The 13,611-nt window shown below is 43.0% G+C and overlaps 1 protein-coding gene across 1 annotated transcript in view; it reads left to right on the top strand.

The window, feature by feature from the left end:
- Positions 1-13,611, top strand: part of RAB3IP (RAB3A interacting protein) — a 65,461-nt gene that overhangs the window by 51,398 nt on the left and 452 nt on the right. The window contains exons 8-10 of the mRNA XM_089674115.1: positions 1,513-1,625; positions 7,117-7,216; positions 7,306-7,375. Of these exons, the coding sequence (XP_089530241.1) occupies positions 1,513-1,625; positions 7,117-7,216; positions 7,306-7,375 (283 nt within the window). The remainder of the gene's footprint in view (positions 1-1,512; positions 1,626-7,116; positions 7,217-7,305; positions 7,376-13,611) is intronic.

The following is a 13,611-nucleotide window of genomic DNA, read 5'->3' as shown; positions in this document are numbered from 1 at the left end:
AAGCCTCATTACAAAACCCAACCACATTGAAAAAGGTGGAAATATACAACACCAGACCCAGCATTTACATATTTAAAACAATACACATTTGAATTTATCCTATACAACTATCCACAAAAGATATATTTTTACTCTAACATCCCAAAGCCTATAACAGCTTTCATTTTCTAACCAGTTCAGTACCAGTACCAAACCGGACACCTAAAGCCTATTTGCCCAAATTCTATGGCATTTGTTTAAAGCTTTAACAACTTCTTAACAGCTGGTAACCTCTAATCTGACAAAACCAATTCTGTGTATATCCCTAGACACCCAGCATCACACCAAACACTACAAAGACGGCAACACACAATGCAAGGTCTCTACTCTGTGCAATTCAAGTTGGAAATTATTCCATCATGTTGTTTAAACCATTGATATTCAAAGTATGATCATCATCTGAACATTGCTGCCAATGGTTAAATTCTATATGACAGAATTATTTCTGGTAAAAATCCTTAAATTAAGCAGTTGACAATAGTGGTCAGAAATAATTTCAAATTGTAGTGTTGTTTTACATTGATAATCAGTAGAAAAATGCTCCTTTGTATTGACAGTCATTGGGTAGAATACAGTTAATTGGAGACCAATGGAAAGTATACTCCTTTACATTAGTGGTGAGAGGGAAGAATGTCCTCTTTACAGACAGCTAAAAAGATTATTGTAGTTGCTAATCTGGGAGATGGGGAGAGGATCCATTTGTCTCATACCATTTTGAAAACTAATTTCCAATGCTGAATAAATCTCTAGTGACCTCTGGAGAAGGCCTAGGCACCAGAAAACTTTGGTTCAGGTCTCCTCCAACTATATTAAAACAGTGTTAAACCCAGAAGGAAATATTTATTATATTGCAGCTTACCAATTCTTGGTGTGATGTGATGGCTGTATTAACTTTTCTTTTTTAGACTTGCCTCTACTTTCATCTGGTGGTCTGGCCAGCAGATCTGTTTTATAAAAGCTGAAACGCTCCAGCTGAATAGATGGGTTTGCAGAGATGAGACAGACCATTTAACACTGGCACAGGTGGTTAAAATGATCATCTTTTATTTATTCTTGTAAAACCTTTATCCTAAAAGGATAAAACTGTTTGCTGTAACTTATTATAAAGTGTAATACATTTAACACTCCCCTCCCCCCCAGACTGAAAATGCTGCTGTGCCTCTTGTCCTCATTCCACCAGAGTGGTGTCTCACTGTTACAGGAGGTGTGTTACTGGCCAGATCACCAGGTGAAAACAGAGGGGAAAAGGCCAGTGAAAAGAAAACTGATGCAGCCACCACATCTAATGATTGGTAAGCTGCAATAAATTAAATTTTTGGTTTCGGGTTCAATACTGCTCTAATTCTGTAACCAAATGGTGCATGATCTTGGAACTTTTTTTTGTATTTTTGTTATCTCTGTTTAGTACAAAATGTAAAAAGTTTTATTTAAAAGCCAATAAAAAGAAAGCATAACTGTATATTTAATTCCTAGCTGGCTGCATCTGTCCTAGAAGCTGTTGAAAACAACACCTTGAGCATTGAACCTGCAGGGCTGCAGCCTGTAAGATTTGTGAAAGCCTCAGCTGTTGAATGTGGAGGACCAAAGTGAGTGTGAATTTTATTCTTTGGCAAATGATCAGTATTAGAACCTTGGTAAAAAAAAATTGCAGCACCTGTCGTATTGTAATTCTTTTAAAGTCTGCAATAAGTGTATACTACTTGGTTTTTGCTATTCGGTCAGTCCAGACATCAGTTGTGATAATAGGTAGAGAGGTTACTGATCATATAACCTGTGTGTGCAAACAATTAAATCAGTCTGTATTCCTTGCTGTGATCTTTCAGCAACATGTCATATCAACCAACAATAACTGCATCTATAGCAAGTTTAAAATTGAGGATTCAGTTTGTCTTGTAAATGACTATTTGCAAAAGACTTTGGATTTTTCTAGCAAAAATTTAGATATTTTTTTGCTTGTTAGAAAACTACTAAGCAACCATAAAAATCACTGACAGTCATAATCAAGTGTAACCAACGGGGCTTATTCCTGGAACAGGCTATATATTGCTGCAGTGAAAAAAACATGTAAAATAAATGTAGATAAAATAATGTTATTAAGTATGTAGATAACACACTATATCACATGGGATTAAGAGACACAGGATCATGTAAGCAGCAGGTATCACACTCTGAGATCTTGTTACCCTCATCACACAGTCATAATAAACATTGTGAAAATAGTTCAGGAGTTCAGAAGGTATAAGTAATATTGTCTATCTTTTGTCACCCTGTCTCATAGTTTGAATGCCATTTATTATTATTATACAGTATTTATACAGCGCCAACAGTTTGCTCAGCGCTGTACATTACAATGGGAGACAGTACACGAGACAGTACAGAAACAATACAGTGCAATACACAAGGGGCCCTGCTCCTTGGAGCTTACAATCTAGGAGGGAGGGGTTAGTGGTACAGGAGTAAATAGCTGTGGGGGATGGAGTGGTAGGAAGAGTGGAGGAGATCGGCAATTAGGTGAGGGCGGGGTAGGCTTCCCTGAAGAGATGGGTTTTCAGGGTGCGCTTAAAGGTGAGGAGGGTAGGTGACAGTCTGATGGATTGGGGCAGTGCGTTCCAGAGGATGGGGGAAGCTCTGGAGAATTCCTGGAGACGGGCATGGGAGGAGGAGACCAGGGAACTAGAGAGTAAGAGGTCTTGTGAGGAGCGGAGAGTACGTTTTGGGTGGTATATGGATATCACGTCGGTGATGTAGTTTGGGGCAGTGTTATGAACAGCTTTGTACGTCAATGTTAGTAATTTGAATTTTATGCGTTGGGCAATCGGAAGCCAGTGGAGGGAATTGCAGAGGGGGGTGGCGGATACGGAGCGGTTAGTAAGGTGGATGAGTCTGGCCGCAGAATTCAAGATAGACTGGAGCGGGGATAGCCTGTGATGATGTAGGCCGGTGAGGAGTGAGTTACAGTAGTCAAGTTGTGATATAATAAGGGAGTGAATGAGTTGCTTGGTAGTCTCTGGGGTTAGGAATGGACGTATTTTGGAGATGTTGCAGAGATGGAGTCTACATGAATTTGTCAGTGTTTGGACCTGGGGCTGGAAAGACAGATTGGAGTCTAGAATGATGCCTAGTACTCTGGCTTGCGGGGTGGGGTGAGGTGAGGGGTAGAGAGATTTGCGTGTCATCGGCATAGAGATGGTAGTTGAAGCTGTGGGAGTGTATCAGTTGGCCAAGGGAGGAGGTGTAGATGGAGAACAGAAGGGGCCCGAGGACAGAACCTTGAGGGACCCCAACAGAGAGGGGGAGTGAGGGGGAGGTGGCAGCGTTATAAGTAACACTGAAGGAGTGCTGTGATAGATAGGAAGAGAGCCAGGAGAGAGCGGAGTCTCTGAGGCCAAGAGAGTATAGTTTTTTGAGGAGGAGGGGGTGGTCAACCATGTCGAAAGCAGTGGAGAGGTCGAGGAGTAGGAGCACTGAGTAGTGGCCATTATCTTTGGCGGTTAGCAGGTCGTTGGTGAGTTTGAGTAGGGCGGTTTCGGTGGAGTGTAGGGGACGGAAGCCAGACTATAGGGGATCAAGGAGGTTGTTGTCGGTGCGGTGGGAACTCAGGCGATTATAGACTAAGCGCTCAAGGAGTTTGGATGTAAATGGCTGCAGTGAGATGGGTCTAAGGTTGTTTAGGTCGGTGGGATCCAGGGAGGGTTTTTTAAGTATGGGAGTGATGTGCACGTGCTTCAGAGGGGAGGGGAATGCGCCAGTAGAGAGGGAGAGATTAAAGATGTGAGTGAGGGAGCGTAGGATGGAGGAGGAGGGTGATCGTAGGAGTTGTGTGGGGTTAGAGTCAAGGGGGCAGGTGGTAAGGCGAGCTTCAGAGAAGACCTTAGTGACCTCTTCAATGGTAGCAAGGTCGAAGGAGTGGAGTGTTGAGGGGGTTTTAGTATGAGGAATGTTAGGTGGGGTGGAGGTCTGGACAGTGGTGAGGTCAAATGAGAGGAGTGTTGAGGGGGTTTTCGTGTGAGGGATGCTAGGTGGGGTGGAAGCCTGAGCAGTGGCGATGTCCCTGCGAATTGCGTCGATCTTGCTTTGGAAGTGGTTAGCAATCTCGTGGGCGGTGAGTGAGGTACTGGGTGGAGGTGGGGGCAGAGAGAATAGAGAGTTAAAAGTAGAGAAGAGCCGGCGAGGACTGGAGGAGAGGGTATTGATGACGGTTACAAAGTAGGCTTGCTTGGCAGCGTGGAGGGAGGATGTGTAGGTGAGGAAGGCAGATTTATATCGGGCGAACGCTTGTTGGGATCTGGTTTTGCGCCATAGTCGCTCCAGCGCACGACTGCGTCCTTTGAGATTTTTGGTATGGTCATTCTGCCAGGGTTGAAGTGGTCCGGGTCTAATACTTCGTTTGGTTAGGGGTGCTAAGGAGTCAAGAGCGGCTGACAGCGAGTTGTTATAAACAGTAGTGGCCAGGTCAGGGCGGGACGGGAAGGATACTGTCGTAAAGTTGGTCAGCTGCAGAGTGGAAGGGGGCAGAGTTCAAGTTACGGAGGTTTCGGCTGGTGATAGTTTGACGTTTGGAGGGGTAGGTGTATGAGGACGAGGAGATGGAGAAGGTGATGAGGTTGTGGTTAGAGATAGGAAAGGGGGTGTTAGTGAGGTTGTGGGGGGTTCAGAGATGAGTGAAAACAAGGTCCAGGGTGTTCCCGTCGGAGTGGGTGGTGGACTGTATACACTGTGCGAGTGCAAAAGAAGAGGTTAAGTGAGTTGAGATGTAGCCGGGTTATTGATGTTGATAGAGATATTGAAGTCTCCAAGGATGATGGTGGGTAGCTCGGAGGAGAGAAAGAAGGGTAACCAGGTGGAGAAGTCATCAAGGAAGCGGGACACGGGTCCAGGAGGCCGATAGATTACTGCAATCCTCAGAGGGATTGGAGAGAATAGTCGGATGCAGTGGGCCTCAAAGGAGAAGGATAGAGAGGGGAGGTTTGGGAGGACTTGGAAGGTGCTCAGCAGTGACAGGAGCATACCGTTTCGGTATCGCTAGGAGGTTGAGGGAGCGGGAGACAGAGGTCGTAGATGGCAGTGAGTTTTGTTGCAAACCGGGCGTTCAGGAGTGCACACGAAAACGGAGGGGTGGTTTTGGGGAGCAGGGGGACAGGTATTAGGTTGAGGGGGTTGTGGCAGTTCGTGGGAGTAGGACGGTGTCTTGTGGATGAGCGAGGTGATGGAGGACCAGGGTTCGGGGAGATGTCCCCCGCGGTTAGGAGAAGAAGAAGGGTGAGAAAGGTGGCATGGGAGCGGGATGTACAAGAGCGTGTGAGTCTACCAGTGGTGGCGTTCGATTCAGTAGGAGAGTGGAGTATCAGGAGGAGTTGGTGAGAGCCGTAGTGGGGAGATGGAAGCAGTGAGGGCACAATGTATAGTTGTTTGGGAGGAGCAGAGGGATAAAGAGAAGAGATTTTGGGAACGGAGGAGAGGAGTATGAGGAGGAGGAGTACAGGTGGCATTTTAGGAAGGTAGACGGAGTGGCGGACAAGTGAGGTGGAAAGTTTCTCTGGGCGCTTGGTTGCAGATAGTCTGGCGTGCAGTGGCGTATCTCATTGTTGTAACTTCCTGCAGTAAGAGTTCTCGTGCTTAGGATCAGGATAGGTAGAGTTCAGTTCAATAAGTTGTGGCCAAGGGTAGTCAAGCTGCAATATCCAGATTGTGTCAGTCCCAGATTGAGGGGTGAGGTTTGGCTTGAGGAGATGAGGGGTGGACGTCAGCAGTGGAAGTGTTTCCCAGGTGGTGATGAGGTTTAGAGAAGGTTATGAGGGGTGGGCATCAGCTGTGGGAGTTGGGCGTAGTAGGGGCTGGGGGGATAACCGAACCAGCAGTCAGGCCTTCTCCCGCACTGTACTCACGGACTTTTTATGACTTTTGGATTCCTACCATTAGTGTAGTAGTCTTAGTTATTTAAAGAGAACACTTTCTGTAGAGGAACATTGAAGAAACAAACACTGAGGGTGAGAACATTATCTGAGAATTGTTGAAACCAGTTAAAATTTGGACGCTTTAGATCTGAAAAAAAAAAAAACAGTGGTGTAAGAATATCAGTAGAAATCTGTTAGCTGTACTGTTAAGCCGGCTATAGATGTTTGAATCTCGGCTGGTTCAGCAGGGACTGGCCGAGCTTCGAACCATGTATGGCAGGGGTGTCAAACTGGCAACCTTTCAGCTGTTGCGAAACTACAAGTCCCATCTTGCCTCTGCCTTTGGGAGTCATGCTTGTATCGGTCAATCTTGCAATGCCTCGTGGGACTTGTAGTTTGGCAGCAGCTGGAGGGCTTCCAGTTTGACACCCGTGATGTATGGGGAGGCTGAATGTACCCAAGTTGATCGATCAAGTTGGGTAAAACCAGCCTGTCTGATTTTACATGTGATTATTTTTAACGGCTATTACAGCCGCTAGCAGTAATCACGGTGTTTTCCCAGCAGGGACGGCTCCCCCTACCGCCCCCATCGGTCGAACACAATGGCTCCACAAGAGGGATTCCCCCATCAACACAGTTGATCTAATCAAGCGATTTGCATGAAAGAAAATCGCTCAATCTATGGCCGACTTTAGAGCTTCAACTCTTCAACAGTTGCAATATTTGTATCCCAGTTAACTCAAAAGGGCTTAGAGTTTAGAGATGCTTGACCACTTGCAGAGTACAGGAATTATTCCCATCAGAGTTTTCTTTGTGTGGTGTTTGCATTTCCCCACACCTGTTAGGATTTCTTCCACAACCCCCCTCAAAAATATTCTAGGTTAATCGGCTTTCACTTAAAGCTTTCCCTAATGAACTGATAACCCAGAATAGAACTAGTAACCCAGAACATCTCTGTCTAGTAGCTCAATTGAATTAAGCCCACACAAAGACTGAGTTAGCAAAACCCTTACAGTGGATTTATTTCCTGATTTAGATTGTTGGTTATATTGGACCACAAGGAATAACTTTGGGTTAGATTGGACTTTATGGGCCAGTATGCCTTTACATGATGTAGTTTTACTTTGTGTCCTTCTTCACTCACTATAGTTGATTTATATTTTTCTATATGTACTTTACCTAGGAAATGTGCTTTGAGTGGTCAAACAAAGACTTGTAAGCACAGGATTAAGCTCGGAGACTCCAGTAGTTATTACTATATTTCTCCATGTTGTAGATATAGGGTGAGTAAAGAGCATTATGTGATTCTCTTTGGTTATACATGTATGGAACACTTGCCCATTCATTTCAATTTTTATTTTGATTATTTTAGATTACCTCTGTATGTAATTTCTTCACGTATATTCGGTACATTCATCAAGGACTGGTAAAGCAGCAGGACGGTGAGTGAGAAATCACTTGGTAGTTTTAGCAAGTATGAACATGCCACCTGTTATAAGGTTGTAATTGCTGCCTACCTTGAAAATGGATAGCTGCGTAATCTCCGATATTTTTGGAACATTTACAATACTTGGCAAATTAATACAAGAGATTTTTATGTTTACTTAAAAGCACGTTAAGAGCGCAACTAGCAATTTATGGAAATAACCTTTACCAAAAAGAGAAAGGATGTCAGGGTAATACTCTTGTTATTTAGCAGGTGTGTAATATCACTTTTAGGGGCTTGTTCACACCAAATCAATTGATCTGCATTGATCTATGCAGAATGCTGGGTTGTGGCTTATTGCATAAAAATGAAGAGTTGCCCCAGGCCATTAGAGAGTGGCTTAAACGCATCCACAAACTGGATGAAATGGAACTAATCTATATAGCCCGCGACTTCCCTGCCAGATTCGCAGCTAAATGGGCATGCTGGTCACACTTCCAGACAACAGCAGAATTCACCCTTCTAACTAACCCCCCTCCCTCCTAACATCTGCATTGCCTTGCATCTGTGGCATTCCCTTCATTTCTCCCCAGCTATACCACTTACAGCACCCGCAGAACCTACCCAGCGTCAGACACTTAGCTGCCTATGCTTCAATTACCTCACCTCATGAGTTACCACCCTCTGACCCCCTTCCCTCGCTCAGTAAATCCCCCCCCCCCCTTTTTTTGTTCTTTCTCTCTCTTTTTCCTCTGCCCTTCTCCTACACCTTATTCCGCTGATCCCCGCCTTCAATAGCCCGTTTTTCATTGCACCCCCTTCGCAAGATTTTCCGTTTTTTCTCACATGAGCCACACCCCCTCCCTTTGCCTTCTAGGCTCACACTTTCCTCTTACCCTTACCCCTTCCTCCCACAGGGGTCACACCCCTCCAGTTTACTCATGTTTATGTTAACACTCTTGATCTGTTCTTGTAACTGCTAGCTGTTTCTAGCATTTTACTGCTTGAATATAACCCATATTCATGTATGTAAAGTTCTTACCTTTTCAATAAAATCTTTTGTAGAAAAAAAAATAATAATTAAGAGTTGACTAAAGCAAATATTTCGTTGCTCCTGCACAATGGACACCAGCCTGCAACTGTTTTAGTGTGCAGACTAGTGTACATGAGCCCTAAATCACTGGCCAATGCCAGTAGTCATTACTCATTTTGGTTACATTTCCCAGGAAACATTAATTCAAGTATTCCTGCTAGTACTTTGTTCTGCAGTGCAGCCAATCCTAAGCTGCTTTACATATCACATAAAATGATATTTAGTAGAATAAATTTCTTTTTTTGGCGTAGGTTATTTGCATACATTTCCCAGGAAGCATTACCTAAAGCAGATATGTGAATTTACTAGCTATTGATGGCCTCAAGTGCAGCACCTGATTGAGCAATAGGCCACACATTATATTCATTATCTCTCATATGCCAAATATAGCATTAGCTAGTGAGTGCAGTGTGTAATTGTGAAGCTAATGAGTAGTAAGGGCCCTAGAAGTTGCCTGTATAGCTTTAAAAAAATCACAATTACAGATGATCATATTAAAAATCAGTGGATGTGCCTTATTGTTTGCTACCACATATGAACAATGTTTTGCATATTTGTGTGGCAGTAGTTGGGTCAGTGACTTATCTGTACTCCGGTTCCTGACCGATATAATGTTACTTTTCAAATATTTGTTTTGAAATGTAAAGAGGAATCATCCTTGTTAGTGTAGAGTTTTAAATCTCCACAAGGCTTTTCTTATCCATATAATGGATATAGCTTATCTGAAGCATGCCGTTTCAAGATAAATATTGTGACAGAAGCCCAATGAAAACTACTGGCTGTATCTAGATTGGGAGGTACAGTGAAGGAAAAAAGTATTTGATCCCCTGCTGATTTTGAATGTTTGCCCACTCACAAAGAAATGATCAGTCTAAAAATCGAATGGTAGGTGTATTGTAACACTGAGAGACAGAATAGCAACAAAAAGTTCAAAACAAATGCATGTCTTACAAATTATGCACTGATTTGCATCTTCATGAGGGAAATAAGTATTTGATCCCCTTCATAAAACATGACTTAGTGCTTGGTGGCAAATCCTTAGTTGGCAATCACAGAGGTCAGACGTTCCCTGTAGTTGGCCACCAGGTTTGCACACATCTCAGGAGGGATTTTGGCCCACTCCTCTTGGCAGATCCTCTCCAAGTCATTAAGGTTTGGTGGCTGACATTTGGCAACTCGAACTTTCAGCTCCCTCCACAGATTTTCAATTGGATTAAGGTCTGGAGACTGGCTAGGCCACTCCAGGACCTTAATGTGCTTCTTCTTGAGCCACTCCTTTGTTGCCTTGGCCGTGTGTTTTTGGTCATTGTCATGCTGGAACACCCATCCACGACCCATTTTCAATGCCCTGGCTGAGGGAAGAAGGTTCTCACCCAAGATTTGACAGTACATTGCCCCTTCCATCATACCTTTTAATGTGGAGCAGTTGACCTGTCCCCTTAGCAGAAAAACACCCCCAAAGCAGGATGTTTCCACCACCATGTTTGACAGTTGGGATGGTGTTCTTGGGGTCATAGGCAGCATTCCTCCTCCTCCAAACATGGCGAGTTTAGTTGATGCCAAAGAGCTCAATTTTGGTCTCATCTGACCACAACACTTTCAACCAGTCCTCCTCTGCATCATTCAGATGTTCAGTGGCAAACTTCAGAGGGGCCTGGACATGTGCTTTCTTGTTCAGAGAGACCTTGCGGGCACTGCAGGATTTCAAACCTTGTAGGCGTAGTGTGTTACCAATTGTTTTCTTGGTGACTGTGGTCCCAGCTGCCTGGAGATCATTGACAAGATCCTCACGTGTAGTTCTGGGATGATTCCTCACTGTTCTCATGATCATTGACACTCCACGAGGGGAGATCTTGCATAGTGCACCAGACCTAGGGAGACTGACAGGTTTGTGTTTCTTCCATTTGCGAATGATTGCACCAACTTTTGTCACTTTCTCACCAAGCTGCTTGGCAATAGTTTGGTAGCCCAGTCTAGCCTTGTGTAGGTCTACAATCTTGTCCCTGACATCCTTGGACAGCTCTTTGGTCTTTTCCATGGTGGAGAGTTTGGAATCTGATTGCTCCTGTGGACAGGTGTCTTTAATACAGGTAACAAAATGAGATTAGCAGCACTCCCTTTAAGAGACTGTTTCTAATCTCAGCTTGTTACCTGTATGAAAGACACCTGGTAGCCAGAAATCCTGCTGAATGATAGGAGATCAAATACTTATTTCCCTCATGAACATGCAAATCATAGCATAATTTGTTAGACATGCATTTCTTTTGAATTTTTTGTTGCTATTCTGTCTCTGTTACAATACACCTACCATTTGACTTTTAGACTGATCATTTCTTTGTGAGTGGGCAAACCTTCAAATACAGCAGGGGATCAAATACTTATTTCCTTCTCTGTATATTTGTCCCAGATTCAGTCAGTTTGCAGAATATTTTTTTTTTATTTAAGGCCTCCTGCACACTGGACGTTTTTTCAGCTGCTCCTTGGGGCATCTGGCGTAAGTTATTTTTTTTTGTTCCTGCCTCCAAACTAGGGATGCAATATCACAGTTTCGGCCACTGAAACATATCGTCTAAAAATAGCCCTATCGGCATGTAGCCGATACAGGGGACTGTGTGTACTGCAGATATGAGGGGGCTGGGGTGGCAGAGAAAAGCAGAAGAGGAGCAGTGTATACAGTGACTGGCTGTCACTATATGTCAGTGCCGGTTTTTAAATGTAATTATCGGCTTTTTTTTCTTCACTGTAGCTCCGAGAAAGCTGTCACTCTCCCTGAGCTACAAGAAACAAATTATTTTTTAGTTTCTTTTCCGAACTAAGAGAAACAAAGTTTCCTTTAACTCTGGGGAAAGTGACTGCTCATAATCTGAGCTATAGTGAAGAGAAAAAAAAAGCCAGCAATTGCATTTAAAAACTGGCACTGACACATAGTGACAGCAAATGAGGGCATCTCTCTGTATACACTGCTCCTCTCCTGCCTTGCACACACTGCCCCCTACAAAGAGGACCTGTCACTCATATGTTATCACATAGGGGACCCCTATGTGATAGCAATAAAATCAAAGGCTAAAAAAAAAATTGGAGCCTCCCCACATACGCAGACATTTCGGTTCGATTTTCGGCCACATGCATTCTGAATTTTCGGTATCGGCACCAGAATTTTCATTGCAGTGCACCGCTATTCTAAACTCCCCTACATGTTAAGCTATAAACCTTTAGAGGTGTTTAGTGGCAGGAGATAAATAATTTCACTGGCAAGAATAAATAAATGTGCAACACACTTTTAAAAGTGTCAAGTGTTTTTTTTTTTTTTTTTCCCCCCCCAAAATGCAAAGCGGAAAGGCTTCTAGGAGAGTTGAGAAAATGCCCTGTGTGCATGAGGCCTAAATTAGGGAGCTGTGGGTGATGGGCTGGCTGACTAGATAAAAAGCCTAGCTGGAATCCTGCAAATAAGTGTATCCGAAGTTAGAGGTAAAGCTTCCACCAGATTGTAACAAAATGCAGGCTTACCAAATGTGAATGCCCCTCTAACTAAAGAAAAGTCCAAACAAAGCATGAGTAGTAATGTTCCACAGGAACCTCTTTCAGGAGTCCACAGAAAGCAAAATTTGACTCTGATCCACTCCAATCATATATAACTGGAATCTCCTTACTCGGCCATCAGTCACCACAGCTCATTATTTATTATTTTTATTTTATTTATTTATTTCAGGTACTTGTATAGCGCTGTCAATGTACGCAGGGCTTTACGTCTGTGCGTGTGTGTGTTTGTATGTATGTATATATATATATATATATATATATATATATATATATATATATATATATATATATATATTACATTCACATCAATCCCTAGCCCTCAAGGGGCATACAATCTGAGGGTCTCACTAACATACTAGGGCCAATTTAGACAGGATCCAGTTAACCTACCAGCATGTTTTTGGAGTGTGGGAGAAAACCGGAGTACCTGGAGGAACCCCATGCAGGCACAGGGAGAACATGCAAACTCCAGGCAGGTTGGGATCCGAACCAATGACCCTAGTACTGCCGGGTGGAAGTGCTAATCATTTAGCCACTGTGCTGCCCATAGAAAGATGCGGAAAAAAAATGCCCCACATGACATAAAACCATCTGGACAACGTCCGCTTAGAAATGCTTAGAATGGAGCCTGCTGTTGACATCATTGTGTAACCAGAAGTCATCCCGGAAGTGCCTGTATTACCGGTCGGCGAGTGGTTTTTATGTATAGTGACATTACTTCATTTTAAATGTGAGTATATTTTAGTCTTGTAATAAAGTTCCTGGGTGGTTTTATGCTATGTGGGGCATTTGCTTTTATCTTTCTATGAGCTGTGGTGATTGATGGCTGAATAACAAGATTACAGTTATATATGGTTGGGGTGGATCAGAGCCAAATCCGACTTCCTGTGGACCCTAAAAGAGGCAATTCCTGTGCAACATTACTACTCATGCTTTGTTTGACTTCTCTTTAGTTAGAGGGGCTTTCACTTTTGGTGAGCCTGCATTTTGTTACAATCTGGTGGAAGCTTTACATCTATCTTTGGATACCCTTATTTACAGGATCTCTCTTGATGGATGTCGGCTTTTTCCATCACATTTTTCTTAGAACATTCATTATTTTATGGGGCTTTCATTGTTTGAGTTCTGTGCACATATTTGAAACACTACACATATTTGTACATGGTACATGATTTATTTTATGATTCAGTAGTTATAGTTATATACGTTTAGGATTTAACTTGTAAGCGGTGGAAATTAGTGCTCCATTTTTGCTATATCTCATAGTATGCTTTTATTCTACAGCAGCCATCACCTCAGGCAGGATTGCTACCTAAAGGGAATATTTACATTGGCTATGTAGCTATTCATTTTATTTGTTTTTCTCTCCCAATCTTGGGTACATCAGCATGCTATGAGTAACATTGGTTTTCTTTATATTTTAGAGACAGTGTGCAAAACTATATGTAATCACTGGTAAATGCATTAATTTTCTGTCCCATGTGAACACTGTAGTGATTTGTCAGTTAGTAGTTTCTTAGTAAAGGCATGCACCTAAATTGCTACAATCCAGAATTTTAAGTGCATCTGTATTCAGTTGTAAAATATGTACAAGGAGTTTTCTGAAAACAAATTTATCA

This window comes from Staurois parvus, unplaced genomic scaffold (genome assembly GCF_062004578.1).
Source record: "Staurois parvus isolate SC_StPar_1 unplaced genomic scaffold, SC_StPar_1.0 ptg000147l, whole genome shotgun sequence".
In the NCBI taxonomy this organism is placed as follows: domain Eukaryota; kingdom Metazoa; phylum Chordata; class Amphibia; order Anura; family Ranidae; genus Staurois; species Staurois parvus.
The sequence above is the reverse complement of the archived record's forward strand: the minus strand, read 5'-3'. Positions and strand labels throughout refer to the sequence as shown.